Consider the following 14,666-nt stretch of genomic DNA (forward strand, 5'->3'; position numbering starts at 1 on the left):
ACAAATATTAAATAAATTTTCAATACACTAAAATGAAATGATTCAACTTAAAATAATCTCAACAAAAAGTTTTTTCTGTAAACACTTTAATACACACTAAAGAAGCGTTGCAATCTAAAAAAAGGTTTTTTTTTTGTTTTCCAGATTTTTAAGAAATTAAATCAAACTCATTTCCATTAAAATAACTATTTAAATAAAGCTAATTAAAAACACATTATTTAACATTAGTTTCCCAAATTAATCAACTAATTATGAACAGTTGAATTATTAACCAAGGAGAGATCTGTAATTGAAGAACTTAGGTATAGAACTCTATCAATAACAGGAAAAACTGTCCTAAAATTATTATAATGAAATAATCTAAAAATTAAGAATCAGGTTACTTAGAGTGCGTTTAGGAGTGATTTTAGAAAGTGTTTTTATCATTTTTAACAATTGAATGATAAAATTTTTCAAGTATTATAAATATTAAAAGCGTTTCCTAAAATCATTATCAAACGGGCTCTTAATGGATCGATAAAAAACATTGCAAGAAGCATACCTTACCCACTTCCTCATGGATGGGGTTCCTGTGTCAGTCAAAAATGTCAGGAACCATGGCATCAGAAATGTAGTCTCCATCAACCCCATCACAAAATTCTACCCCCTTCCACATGTACGAGACGAAACCCACACTTTTTCACCACACCCACCAAAGACGAACTGCAGTGACCGAGAGAAAATGAGACCGTCACAGGAAGAGAGAAATCTGAGTAGGGCCAGCCACTTTCCTTCAGTCGAGCAAGTGATTGATACACAAACCACACAAGGCCACCTTCCATTTGAACCAGTGTGGAAAACACGTTATCAGAAAACCGGTACGTTCCAAAACATACAGAAATTTGTAAATAACACAAGTCTAAGCTGGCATCGACATTAAAAACAACACAAGCAGCCAGTCCCATCAACGCCATATTGTGCCAATCATGCATGGGCAGCTGTCCTGTTACTGAAGACCCCACGCTCTGACAGACAAACCACTCTGGAATGCTATTCCCAGGAACAATAGCTTGAAAGGAATTACGTGGACGACTGTAATCCTGCATCATGAAAACATAAAAAAGCAATCTACCATTTAGAATTCTAATATTTTGTAAAATTCACTCAAATGATTAACATGATATAAATTATATTTTAAGACCACTTAGCATATGCAAACAAATAATCACACAGACGGAAAGGGAAACCAACATGTCCATCCATGAATTTCCGTACCAATGCAGCAGCCTTGATCGCTTGTACGATATCTCCCACCACAGCATCACTACGCTCATTTTTCACTAGTTTGAAGCAACCAGAAAATGTGAAAATGAAATGGCCCATATTGTTGAATTCAAATGCACTTAATGGAAATGAAAAGGTTTCCAAGGAAGAGCAATGATCCGCCCATACTCCTTCAATACTTAATGGAAGCTCCCCCTCCCCCACTGATTGCAGCTTACTGCAGTGCATAAGGAAGAGACGCTTGAGCTGAGAAAGTCCACGTAAGCAAGTAGGTACAGTACTGAAGTCGTTTTTGCTCAGATCTAATCTTTCCAATGAAGATAGCAAGCTAAGATCTTCCGGTAGTCCATCTTCCAATAGGTTACAGTCACTTAACATCAATGTTTTCAGGCAGGATAAATTTGACAAAAAATTTAGGGCCACACATCTTGTTGGTGATGACCATAAGGAGAACACCACATTGAACAAAGAATGCAGTTGCAAACATTCTGCCAATGGTAATACCTGAAGTTTTGTCAAAAGTGCACAGGATGGTGGTGCCACTTGTATACCACTTCCATCTGCATTTAGTTCTTCTAAACTTCGCAGGCATCCCAACTCATCAGGCAATTTCTTCAATTTTGAACAACCAGCAACAGTAAGAATTTTAAGAGACATCAGTCCGCAAATGCGCTGTGGAAGACACAAAAGCTTTTTGCAATTGGTCAAATTTAACAATACAAGCCCATTGAAATTTCCAATTGATGAGGGTAGTTCGCTTAGAGCAGTCTCATCAAGAAAAAGATATCTCAACCTCTCGCATTTTTCTGGAATCTCTGGAAAATGCTTTAGCTTCGAGCAGCCAGAGAGAATAAAGATTTCAAGAGATTTCATATTGGAGATGCTTGAAATATACTTGAGGTTCTCAAAGCCTTCAAAATTTAAGAAAATAAGCTCCTTGAGAGCTCCAATGGATGGGTGAACCTCAACCAAACTTGTACAACCTTCCAGAATTAACCTCCTGATATTTGGGGCTCCAGAAAAATCTGGGGTCCTAGTTAGATATTTGGAGTGGCTAAGTTTGACGATCCTCAAATTCTCCAATGGCTGTCAATAAAAAAGGGAACGAAAGGCACTTTAATGAATTTACATTTCATTGACTTAACAAAAATAAAATGCATGTATAGAACAAAATTACCTGGTTTCCCTCCCATAGTTGTTCAAGCAGACTAGAACACAAGTTTAGCTCAATAAGAACCGTTGAATAAAAGTTTTTTGGAAGAGACTTTATCGGGCATCCATGCCAACAGAGAGATCTTAATTTCACGGATGGAAATATGAAATCTCCTTCTAAATGCAATGTGCAATTGGACATCACTTTATCAGCTGTTAGCATCTGATCCACTCTCCATTTCCAACCATCATAAGAAGAACCAATTAACTCTGCCTTGGATGAATACTCCAAGCATCCATCCATTTTCGCATTACAGAATCTGAGCACTTTTAATAGGGACATATTTTCAAAAGCATTGGCCTCCAAGCGTAGCTCGTTTAACGCAGACAAATCAAGTACCATGCCTTCAACATTTCTAGACCCCTAAAATTAATCAAGAGAATAGCATAAGATGTTGGTAAAATGTAAAAATGAAAGAGAGAACAAAACTAAAAAGAAAAAACAGTTGCAAGAAAGAAAAAGGAACAACCTCACAAAATAAAACTATTTTTCTTGGGACAACAGATGTTTGAACACAAGACAACGTATCTTTTATGGTCATAACAGTTGTAATGCAAGTAAAATGGTTGTTAGGTCTCACCCCATGTGTTGTAAGCACATCATTGACTTCCTCATGAAACCACAATCTGCTCCGTTCACCAGGAAATTTAACACTTTCAAGACGCACAATTTCCCAGCCCATTTCTTGTAGTAAATTATGCATGCAAAGCTTCGAATTTGATTCAAAAATCAGACAGAGGTCAATAAGATCTCGTATAATGATAGCATCATCGAATTCACGACCTTCTAATATTCTTGCAACTAAATTTTTGTCCTGCCCTTCGTAGAAGCATGCTATATCTAAAAACAATTGCTGATGACGAAAATCTAGCCCATCATAACTTGTTCTTAGCACTTTCATAATCTCTTGGTGTGGAGTTCTTTTCAGATTTTCCAATGCCACCTTCCAAAGATTTAAAGGCTTGCCATTTAGATAAGAACCCAGCACTCTAACGGTTAAAGGAAGCCCATTCATATATTCAAAAAAAAACCCATCAATAGAATTCTGTAATGATCTGGCGGAGGGCCACCCTTAAAGGCATGCCAACAAAAGAGATCAAAATTTTCTGCATCATCTAATCTCTCATGTTCAACCATGAAATCCACACTACCATTCAATAGCAAAGCCCCTGTTTCTGGTTGTTATGATAATTCGACTTCCTGTGGCATAACTGCCACGATCTCCTAATCCCTGTATCTGATCAACGTGATCAACATCGTCCAGAACATTTTACGAATGTAATGATTTTATGGAGTGTTTGGTATATGGGAATGGAGAGTAGAAATAGACATCTTCTTCCTTTTCTCTCTTATTCATATGTTTGGATAAATGTTAAAAAAATAACATTTTATGAATATAATGATTTTAAAGTAAAGGAAATAAGCATTAGGATTAGTGCACAATCATATTGAAAATTAGATTTTCATTTCGACAGATAATTTATTATAATTTTTAAAATGTATTTTTTCCTATGATTTAAATATTATTATCAACTAATTGTTACATAAGTGGTAATCTACGGCTGAGCTTAATATGTAGTCTAAATCTACGTTCCTTGATTACTCTATACCCCCTACTTAAACTGAAAAGAAAAAATTATGAGAAGGCTAGGCTGAATACTAGCTAAATTTTCTGTTCAACAAACTAAATAAAGAGATTGATCCAAGAAAATGGATCCAGATATATAAACCAGTGACCGACATTTTGTCGGCACATTGTTCATTTTCCAGAAATCGATTTACGCAGTCAAGAATCTTTGTCAGTTCATCCAAACACCAACTTGAAGAAGCATACGTTCTGGAGAAAATGATGATGGAAAACCTTGAATCTACGATTTCCTGGAGGAGGGCTGAAGATATTTGGTCGCTTTTACGGAGTTGTATATAGATCCATGAAAGAATTGATCCCTCTATCACAAAGCCCCCGGTGAAGAAAGTTAGTAAAGCCATAGCGGGTGTCGGCACCTCTAAAACTAAGGAAGACATCACGTGTCCATTGATGGGTGGAAGAAGAAGAAGATGTTGAGAGACTGGTAGAAGACCCTGCCATAGCAAAATTGGAAGAAGAAAGGTTGCAAGATTGGCAGCTAGACTGCAGCTATACATCAAGGCTAAACTAGACAAAATTAATTCCAACTCTAAAAATTAATTCCAAAGTTTCATTATCATGGAGGAAATGCAAGTGCAATCGGAAAAGGTGAGAAGATATTCACTTTTTTAGTTTTTCCACAGCATGAAGTTCTTAATCTTAGACAAAAGCAAAAGTCCTAAAGCATAAAAGGGACATCGAGGAACACGAGAGGGTAATAGAATCGGTCCACATGGACACACTCAAAGCATCACTGCACCTTCGCAGATCATGACAATAGTAGCCATGGGCCCAAATAATAGTAGCTGACCCGTGATTTAAGCATTTTTGTTACGGGATTTTTTGATAACTATACGGTGAATTTAAAATTAAAATTTTAAAGTCATTTTTAAAAGTGTCTCTTAAAAAGACATTTTACATCATTTTTATATAGATAATACACGTTCAAAAAAATTAAATTTATATTAAAGATGTCTCTTCAAAAGACACCTTCCACAATTTTTATATCAATAACACACGAGTTAAAAAAAAATTGAATTTACATTAAAAATGTCTCTTCAAGGGACACCTTTTATAATTCTACAAAATTGAATTTATATAAAAAGTGTCTTTTAAATAAACATTTTTCACAGTTTTGATATCAGTTTCATAATAAAAAAAAAAATTGAATTTATACTAAAGATGTCTTCTTAAGACACACTTTTTACAATTTTACAAAAATTAAATTTATAAAGGTGTCTCTTGAAGAGACACTTTCAACAATTCTTGTATCAGTCATCCATTGAAATAATTGAATTTATACTAAAAGTGTATTTTTAAAAGACACATTCCACAATTTATATAAAATTAAATTTATATTGAAAGGTTTTCCTTCAAGAGATACTTTTAGTATAAATTTAATTTTTTTTTATAAGTTACTAGTATAAAAATTATGAAAAGTGTTTCTTCAAAAGACATATTTAGTATAAATTCAATTTTATGGAATTGTATAGACTGTTTTAATGTAAATTCAAATTTTTTCATTGTGTGACTGATATAAAAATGATAAAAAAATGTCACTTAAAGAGACACCTTTAGTATTAATTTGGTTTTATAGTATTTTAGAAATGATATTTCTTTAATATAAATTCAATTTTTTAAAACTATATGATCAATAAAAAAATTATGAAAAAGTGTTTTTTGAAGAGATATTTTTAACATAAACTTAATTTTATGAAATTATGGAATGTATCTTTTGAAAAAATACCTTTAATTTAAATTTAATTTTTTTAATATTTATGATTGATATAAAAAACATAAAAGGCGTCAAACACAGAAGTCTATCGTGCTTTCAATCATTTTTTTCCCACTTTTCTTTAAATTTTCCTCTAACTCTCCTATCATTAAAGAAAAATAGGCATGAATACTTTTACATTCTTTTGTAACAAGTTTTACTTTTACGTCAAAAAAGAATTTTTATGGAAAAAAATTGAATTTTTATGATTGAAGTTTGTATTCATAGTTTAAAAATTATTTTTGTGTTGGTAATAACCATAAAGAGAAAACCACATTCCTTTTCTTACATCCTGAAAATGATAATACTGTGAAATATCCACCCTTCAGCTGTCCCACCCTCTGATACAGCCCCTCTTTTGGCTGCCAAAGACATTCACGATACCTCAACACAGCCACTCGTAATGACCCTAGTCTTTGTAGCTGCCACCAGCCGTCCCTACCAGCCAATAAATTAGCAATTAAACAGCTCATCTAAAGCTGCCAGGACCCATGCCCTATCGCTGTCAAGGCCCCACCAAAACATCAAAACCCCGCAACTTCCTCATCGTTCTTTGTCCTTTCTGTTTCCCTGCATATTCACACTTCCCTCTTTTCGGAGCATGGATGAAAGGCCGAGTTTTGGGTCAAAATGGCCCATCTATTAAAATAAAAAAAAAAAAAAAAAAAAAGTAAGATGTAGCCACTTTTTAAAATTTATATTTAAAATGGCTTCTTTGGTGCCCCAGGTGATATATTATTAAAAAATATTTTTAAAAATCATTTTAGTTAAAATCTTTATTTTTAAACTAAAATTTTAATTGTGAACTAAAACTACATTTTTTAAGTAAAATCACAGTTAATAATTAAGGGTTCATTTTTTAATTAAAGTCGTAGTTGTCAAATAAGGGTTTAGTTAATTTTTTTTAAATTAAAAATTATTAAATTATAATTTATAAAAAATAATTAAAGAATATATTTAAATACTTTTAATTTATGAAAATTAATTTGAACAAATGAATTAAAGTATGTATTTGATATGGTACTATTCAATATATAAATATACTTAATTTAAAAAAATTTGATAATTAAATAAGTTATTATATAAATTTAAAATTAATTTCAATCTATTGGCCTGCCTTGCCCTGGCCCATGGAAATACGCCCAATGAAACTGAAGTTTTTAAGCCTACCATTTTTTGGGTCTGACTGGCCTTAAATTCTACTCAAATGGTGAAGTGTTAAAAACCTTATGGATTCTCCGAAATGATGAGAAAAATATTCTTAATTTCTGGATTTCCGTATATAAAGACACATTATAGTATCTTTTCTAGTTTTTACACACAATGATATATATATTCTTAATTTCTGGATTTCCGTATATAAAGACACATTATATTATCGTTTCTAGTTTTTACACACAATGATATATATATATATATATATATATATATATACCCACGCACTTGTAAGTTGAGCGTAAGAGATGGGCAAGTAAAGCACTATACATCAACAACACAATGGGGTGCAGCTCCTTCCTCCATATCATCGAGGGTCGGTTTGAGAAGGGCCTTGGCTGCAGTTTTGAGTTGGGAGAGAGCATCTCTGGAGCTGATGCGTCTATCTGAAGAGTCCATGGTGCAAGATAGCGCAACCCCAATGACAGCAATCAGACATTCGTGCTGCACTTCCTCGCTTATTGGGTGTCCTTCATGTTGAAGATCTCCGGTGGGAAGCAGCAGCTCAGGGTCCACCACTTGCCTTACGTTTGTTGGGAAAGCTGATTGAACCCACTGGGCTAAGGTCAGTCCCCCAAGGAAACTCTCATGGGTTGGGCTTTTCCCTGTAAACATCTCTAACAACATAACTCCATAGCTGTACACATCTCCGGATGTTGTTGGTTTCCCTCCCAGTCCGTACTCTGCATTGACCAATTTTGTGGAGAGTGTTAAACTCAGGCGACATGACTATTAGTGTAAAATAAAAAGATCAGGTGTGTTAGTTGTTACTGCTAACCTGGAGGTATGTATCCTATGGAACCCCTGAGACCGTGAGTGGAGGCTATTGACTGTTGATCGGCCGCTCTGTCCATCAGTAACCTGGCCAACCCGAAGTCCCCTACCTTGGCGGTCATGTCTTTGTCCAACAGCACGTTGCTTGGCTTCAGATCACAGTGGGCGATGGGAGTTTCAGAGTCATGGTGCAGGTAATCCAAGGCGCAAGCAACGTCAATGGCTATCTTCAATCTCTCTACGAGATTCAGCGCACATCCACTTGCGTGCCTTCTCGTTCCCTTGATCCAGTCTTCCAAGCTCCCATTGTGCATGAAATCATAAATCAGAGCCAGAAATTCTACATTCTTAAAGTCCAAACTGGAGCATGAGGTGATCAGCTTCACAAGATTCCGGTGCCTTACGTTCCGCAAAGCCTCACACTCGGCGAAGAAACTCTTCCATGATCCATTTCTTTCGATGTCAAGCACCTTGATTGCGACTGCAGTACCTTCTGTAAGATACCCTTTGTAAACTGACCCGAAGCTCCCTTTCCCGATCAGATTTTGCTGGTTGAAATTCCCAGTTGCCATGCGTAGCTCATCATAAGAGACCACTTGGTGCAGCACTTTATACGACTCCGACGCGATCGGCAATTTCTTTGCTTTGCTTTTCTTTAGATAGGTAAACAAACCGATTGCCAAGCATATTGCTATCGCTGAAGCGATTATAAGTATAATATGAAAGACAGCAAATCTTCTTCCATGGCCTTTCGTACAGGCCAAATTCAAGCAAAGCTTTGAGTTTCCTTCGATATGAACACGGGAGAGATTTTTAAAGATTCCCTCGCTGGGAACAACTCCTTCCAGGTTGTTGAAAGAGAGGTTTAGCAAATGAAGGGCCTGAAGTTCTTGGAGACTGCTGGGTATTGAGCCAGTGAGTTGGTTTGTAGAGAGGTCAAGTATTTCCAAGCCCCTCACTTCCCCCAGAGTATCTGGAATAGAACCTGAGAAATTGTTGTTTGCCATGAACAATTCCTCTAAGCTCTTACATTTGCTAATGGATTCGGGAATGCTTCCAGATAAATGGTTGTGAGAGAGGTCAATTGTGACAACACTTTCGAGTGCTTCAACTTCTCGAGGCAAAGGTCCAGTCAGAGAGTTCTTGGATAGATTCAGCAGAGTGCTCAAATCGGGAAGGCCGAGAATCTCCTTGGGTATGCTTTCATTGAGCCTGTTATTGGATAGATCCATTGAGAGTAATCTCTGGAAGTTAGAAAAAGTTGTGGGTATTCCTCCCACCAATCTATTGCTAGATAAATCAAGCTGACTCAATTGTCGGAGATTGCCAAGGGAGCTTGGAATTCTGCCGGAGATATTATTGGAAGCCAAATACAATTCCTGCATCTCCCCAAGTTCACCGATTTCTGGTGGGATTTCACCAGAAATAAGATTATGGCTCAAATTAAGCAAAGCCAAGCTGCTAAGATGACTGATTGAGGGTGGTATACTACCGTAGATCTTGTTCTGACCCATATGTAAACTTGTGAGAGAAGTAGAAAGATTACCAATAGATTCTGGAATCACACCCTCCAGAAAATTGCCATCAATGGCAAGGAAGTTAAGATGGGTACTGTTTGTCAAAGAAGTAATGAAATCGAGACCCTGATCACCTGAGCTTTTAATCCGATTGTACCCAATATTGTACATACGCAGCTGCGGAAGATTCCCCAGACCTGGTGGCACTGATCCTTCCAAAAGGTTGTGTGCCATCCGAATGACAGTAATGTTGGTGAGATTGTGCAAAGATCCAGGAATTCCACCAGTGAATTTATTGATGCAGAAATTGAAGATGAGAAGGTTTGGAAGCCTATCTCCAACATCACTAGGAATTTCGCCCCAGAGGTTGTTGGACGCCACAGCCAAATTAACCAGCGAAGTAATGTTGTATATGGATGAAGGGACAGTGCCCTCCAGCTGATTAATGGTTAGATCGAGTACTTTCAAATTCTGAAGGCGATCCAAATCATCAGGAATCCTGCCACCCAAATTGTTGGTGCCCAAGCTTAGCGTGTCCAGTGAGGAAAGGTTGCTGATAGAAGGAGGAATATCACCAACAAGCTGATTGCTACCCAGTTTGAGGATTTCCAAATTTCTGAGACGGCCGAGCTCTGCAGGAATTGTACCCGAGATTTTATTTTCCTTCAAGTCCAGGATCTCGAGCTCTAAACACATAGTTATGTTGAGTGGTATCGCACCTGTGATGTGGTTAGAGCTCATGTTCAAGACGCTCAAGCGGGAAAGGTCACCAACCTGATCAGGAATGGTTCCTGTCAATTGGTTATCTTGTAGCTCAAGAGAGCTAAGGAAGGAGAGATTCCCAATATGCGGGCTTATGGTGCCTGTTAGCCCAAAGCCTGAGAGATCAAGGCCAATGACCCTATCCCTGGACTCGTTGCATAAAACACCAGTCCAGTTACATGGGCTGGAGTTGTTAACATTCCATGAAGAAAGAGTATCCGAGGATTCGCTGCTCAAATGATATTTAAATGAAAGCAATGCCTCCTTGTCGGTGTTAACGCTCAAGGAAGCTGAACACACAGTACGAAACGAGCTTAGGGAGGACAGAAGAATGGCAAAAAGAGCATAGTGAAGAGTTAAAATGAAACCCATGTATGCTGGTTTCATTTAGTTTGGAAGAGGAGAAGATGCAGGGGTGGAGCCGTGGAGGGGAGGAAAAGATGTGATTTTGATGAAGCACTACATATTCCCCTACTCATATATATATATATAAAAGCGATCACATATATGTAATAAATCTGAAAAGCGAACAGATTTTCCATGGCACACAATAGAAATTTTCAACGACTTCAGCCTCATCTTATGCTGAAGGCTTTCCAAATCAGGACTGGGTCACAGCATGGAAGACTTTGCCTCCACAACTGGAAGTCGTCTACCTGTCAAGTCCATAATTTGAGCGCCAACGGCACTTGGATGAATTGACAGCAAATTGAACCTTTTTCACATGCAATCTCTCGCCACGGCTCCAGCTCTAGAAATAACTAGTTCTTCTCGCATACAATTTTGGTTGAGCTTGCCCTCCATCTAAACGGAATACAAATATCAAAATTATAAACATTAGTTCCATCCACAACAACAAATTAAAAGTGAGAAGAAGTTGGTTCTCTATATCAATATTGCATCTGCCCAAATCACAGTCAGTGACGAAGGCCACGTAGTGGGATCATACTCAGGGGTCTAAGGAACGGACCCGATTCTCAGACTTGCTCCACTCACCAAGTTCCATCCAGAAGGAGTGAAAATTTGTCAAACACGGAACAGTAACATAGGTAGACTTTAAGGACCTACCTCCCCACCAAGGAACTGAGTTTTTCCACAAATGAACTTTGGTTGATCACGTTTCTGTCAGACCTCATACCCGGTCTGTGATGTCCCACATTGGACAGGGGAGAATGTTCCTGACGCTTTATATGTAGAGACTCCTCTTAACCAAGTAGACGCGTTTTAAAGCCGTGAGGACCCTCTTGGGCCCAAAGTGGACAATATCTACATGGTTGGGTGCAGGTCGTTACAAATGGTATCAGAACCGATCCCCGACCTCGGTGTGGGGGTTTGTTTGGCTCGGTAAGTGGTGTTTATCTGTTTGGCCCCGCAATCCCATGGGACACAACAAGGACATTGTGTCTGCATGGGGGGGTGTTTGTGATATCCCACATCAGATAGGGGAGAATGTTCCTAGCGCTATATATGCAGAGATTCTTCTTAACCAAGTAGACGCTTTTTTAAAGCCGTGAGGGCCCTCTTGGGCCCAAAGCAGACAATATTTACATGGTTGGGTGCGGGGGGCCCAAAGCGGACAATATCTACATGGTTGGGTGCGGGTCGTTACACAGTCTCACTTTCATGAATGCGATGTCATTGCTGTTATCGTAGAAAGAGCACACAAATGATGATTATGAGCCACACGACAAGTCCCTCCACAAATAGCTTGGGTACATTTAAGATTTAACTTATATAATTGATCAAAGATACTAAGAGAACAATATACCATTAAATTTTCATATATTATATTAGATTTTAAGAATATAAAATGGTGATGGACTAAAATACTTATTGACTTTTTTTTTTTTTTTGCACCACTGTTTTCCAATCATAACAATTTTATTTTAACCATTTGGATTTTTCATTGTTTTTTAAAACCTTTTTATTTATAAATAATTAAAAATCAGATTATTTTCTATTTTAAATTATAAATAAAGAAAAAGTACCTTCAAAAACTATTTTAAAAAATACTTTCTAAAAAAATGGTAATATAATTTTTATTTTTTATATTTTCTTTTTGAAAAAACATTTAATTAAAAAATGAAAACTATTTTTAAAAATAAAAATTGAAAACCTTGTTTAGTACTATTTTTTATATGCAAATAATAAAAAGAATTAAATTTCATTCATTGATTATCTATTTTTATTTTTTTTCCATTAGTTATTTTAATAAAAAAAATATAGTATATTTACAATTAAACAAATGAATTAATTAATTATGTGTTTTTTGTGTGACTATCTTGTACATAAAAAATAATTAAATAACTAAATTATACATATTTATTACTCTTTTTAATTTTATTTTATTTATTTATTTTTTGTTTAATAGAAAATTTTAATATATCTATAATTAACAAAGTAATAGATTAATTGTGTACATTGTGATTTATTAAAAAAAATTACTTTCTAATTTAAATAAATAAAATAAAATAAGTAAATAAATTTGGGGTTAGTTCTATTTTTTAACATATCTTATATTAATATTTTTCTACTGTTAAATAAATTTTTTATTATTATTTTCTTTAATTTCAAAATTAAAATGAAATAAATAAATAAATTTGGTATTTTCTAACCGATCTTATATTTATATTTTTTATGGTTAAATAATTTTTTTATTATTTTTTCTTTATTTCCAAAAATAAAAGGAAATAAATAAATAAATTTGGCTTAAATAATAGTTTTTAAGTAATTTCTTTGTCTTATTTTTAATTATATTTTGCATTGAAAATAAAATAAAATAATGTTTTATTTATTTTAAATGTCAAACTATTAGGAATATAGTTTACACACTCATATGGACATAATTTATGCATATGTATGAAATTTATACCATTATACAATGTTATCACACTAATTGTACAAGAGGTGTACAAGACTGTACATTTTAAACAACTTTTTTTTTTCTTGTCATCTAAGAATTATATGTTCTCCTACCACAAATTCTTTCATTTCATGTATTTTATTTAACGCATATAACAATGCAAATACTTATCCTAATAATTATGTTTGAGGAAAAATTTTGTTTTTACGTTTTATATCATTTTCTAAATCAAACCATTAGAAACATGGTTCACACATCATATGTGGACACATGATGTATACATATGGATGAAATTTGACCATTGTACAAGGGTGTTATACTATCTGTACAAGGTAAATGTTCAATTGGAAAAAACAAATGTTCTAACTGTATAAGACAAATGTTCTAACTATACAAGGAGTATACAAGACTATCATTTGTGAAAGATTTCAATCAATTTTGGACAACTTTTTTTTTTGTCTTGTCATCTAAGGATTTCACACTCTCAAGGTACACATTCCTCTATCACACACTCATTTTATGCACTTTATTTAACTTGCACATGACAATTTGAGTACTTATCCCACTAATGATGTTTGAGAGAAAATTTTGTTTTTCTATCTTCCACTATTTTTTGAATCAAACCAATAAAAAACATGGTTAACCTACCTATGGTTATACCTTGAGTAGGGGGTATATGGAATTTAGGTCATTGTACAAGGTATTTACACTAAGTGTACATGACAAATATACTAACTGTACAAGGGTGTACAAAACTATTATTTATGAAGGATTTTAAGTGATTTTGAAAATTTTGTTTGTTTATTTCCCCTAACCGAGGATATATGACATTTCTTACACACATTGGTTAAGTATACATTCATCTCATGTACTTTATCTAACTTGTATAATATTTGAATAGGTACCTCACTTATGATGATTGTAGAACAAAATTATACAACAATTTTTATTTTTTATTTTTAAACCAAATCAATGCAAATATGGTTAACCGATCTATTGTCAAATATTCATGAGATGATGTATGAAATTTAAGTTATTGTACAAAAGTATTACACTAGTTGTACAAGACAAATTTATTAATTGTACAAGGGTGTGCAAGACTACCTTTTGTTAAGGATTTCAAATAATTTTGAAAAACTTTCCCTTTTTTTTCCACTCAGAGACTTTTCCCCACTAAAATTCTCTCACTCAAAAGTTGTTTCGAATTTTATTTTTAAATTTCATCATCAAAATTTTGTAATTGCATATTTTGTTTTTGTAGTTTTAGCAATGTTCTTTTTTTCCACTATTTTTTTGTGAAATTTTATCGAAATGAATCAATATTTAAAATTATAATCATATTCATTAATTTTTTTTTACTAAGATTATCTTTAATTCTTTTAATATATTTATACTCATTTATTTAAACAATAAAAAACTAATTTTTTTTTTGTAAACATGTTCTTTTACCTTTCAAGTAAAAAATTAAATAAGTTTGAAAGTCAATAAAAAAAATTACGTACCACTTTCAATAATTTTTAGATAAAATTTTATATAACATATTTTATTTGAAATTTAATTTATAAAGTTTCACTAAAAAATTGTATTGACAATTTTCTTGTTATGAGTCAAAATACTTTACATTAGTTTATCTAGATAAAAAAAAATTATTAGTATAA

At 34.3% G+C, this 14,666-nt stretch overlaps 2 protein-coding genes across 2 annotated transcripts; both read right to left on the minus strand.

Moving 5' to 3' along the window:
• Positions 1–629: 629 nt before the first annotated feature.
• Positions 630–3,491, minus strand: LOC117909960 (disease resistance protein RPP2B-like). The gene is made up of 5 exons (XM_034824006.1): positions 3,057–3,491; positions 2,616–2,839; positions 2,441–2,471; positions 1,231–2,349; positions 630–1,079 (listed from the first exon to the last, which is right to left on the minus strand). The coding sequence occupies exons 1-5, from the start codon at positions 3,489–3,491 to the stop codon at positions 630–632; spliced, it is 2,259 nt and encodes a 752-aa protein (XP_034679897.1).
• Positions 3,492–7,170: 3,679 nt separating this feature from the next.
• LOC117909954 (probable LRR receptor-like serine/threonine-protein kinase At3g47570) lies at positions 7,171–10,536 on the minus strand. Its single transcript, XM_034823998.1, has 2 exons — positions 7,871–10,536; positions 7,171–7,775 (listed from the first exon to the last, which is right to left on the minus strand). The coding sequence occupies exons 1-2, from the start codon at positions 10,530–10,532 to the stop codon at positions 7,357–7,359; spliced, it is 3,081 nt and encodes a 1,026-aa protein (XP_034679889.1). The 5' UTR covers positions 10,533–10,536; the 3' UTR covers positions 7,171–7,356.
• Positions 10,537–14,666: the final 4,130 nt, after the last annotated feature.

The sequence above is a fragment of the Vitis riparia genome, unplaced genomic scaffold, assembly GCF_004353265.1.
Source record: "Vitis riparia cultivar Riparia Gloire de Montpellier isolate 1030 unplaced genomic scaffold, EGFV_Vit.rip_1.0 scaffold504_pilon_pilon, whole genome shotgun sequence".
Taxonomy (NCBI): domain Eukaryota; kingdom Viridiplantae; phylum Streptophyta; class Magnoliopsida; order Vitales; family Vitaceae; genus Vitis; species Vitis riparia.

Excerpts from the sequence above, each read along its gene's own strand:
- LOC117909960 (XM_034824006.1), bottom strand. The coding sequence starts at position 3,491 with ATGAATGGGCTTCCTTTAACCGTTAGAGTGCTGGGTTCTTATCTAAAT. Across the intron at positions 2,350-2,440 it reads AACTATGGGAGGGAAACCAG|CCATTGGAGAATTTGAGGAT; the intron begins GTAATTTTGTTC and ends TTTTATTGACAG. Across the intron at positions 1,080-1,230 it reads GGAAATTCATGGATGGACAT|GATTACAGTCGTCCACGTAA; the intron begins GTTGGTTTCCCT and ends TTCATGATGCAG.
- LOC117909954 (XM_034823998.1), bottom strand. The coding sequence starts at position 10,532 with ATGAAACCAGCATACATGGGTTTCATTTTAACTCTTCACTATGCTCTT. Across the intron at positions 7,776-7,870 it reads CATAGGATACATACCTCCAG|AGTACGGACTGGGAGGGAAA; the intron begins GTTAGCAGTAAC and ends TGGTCAATGCAG.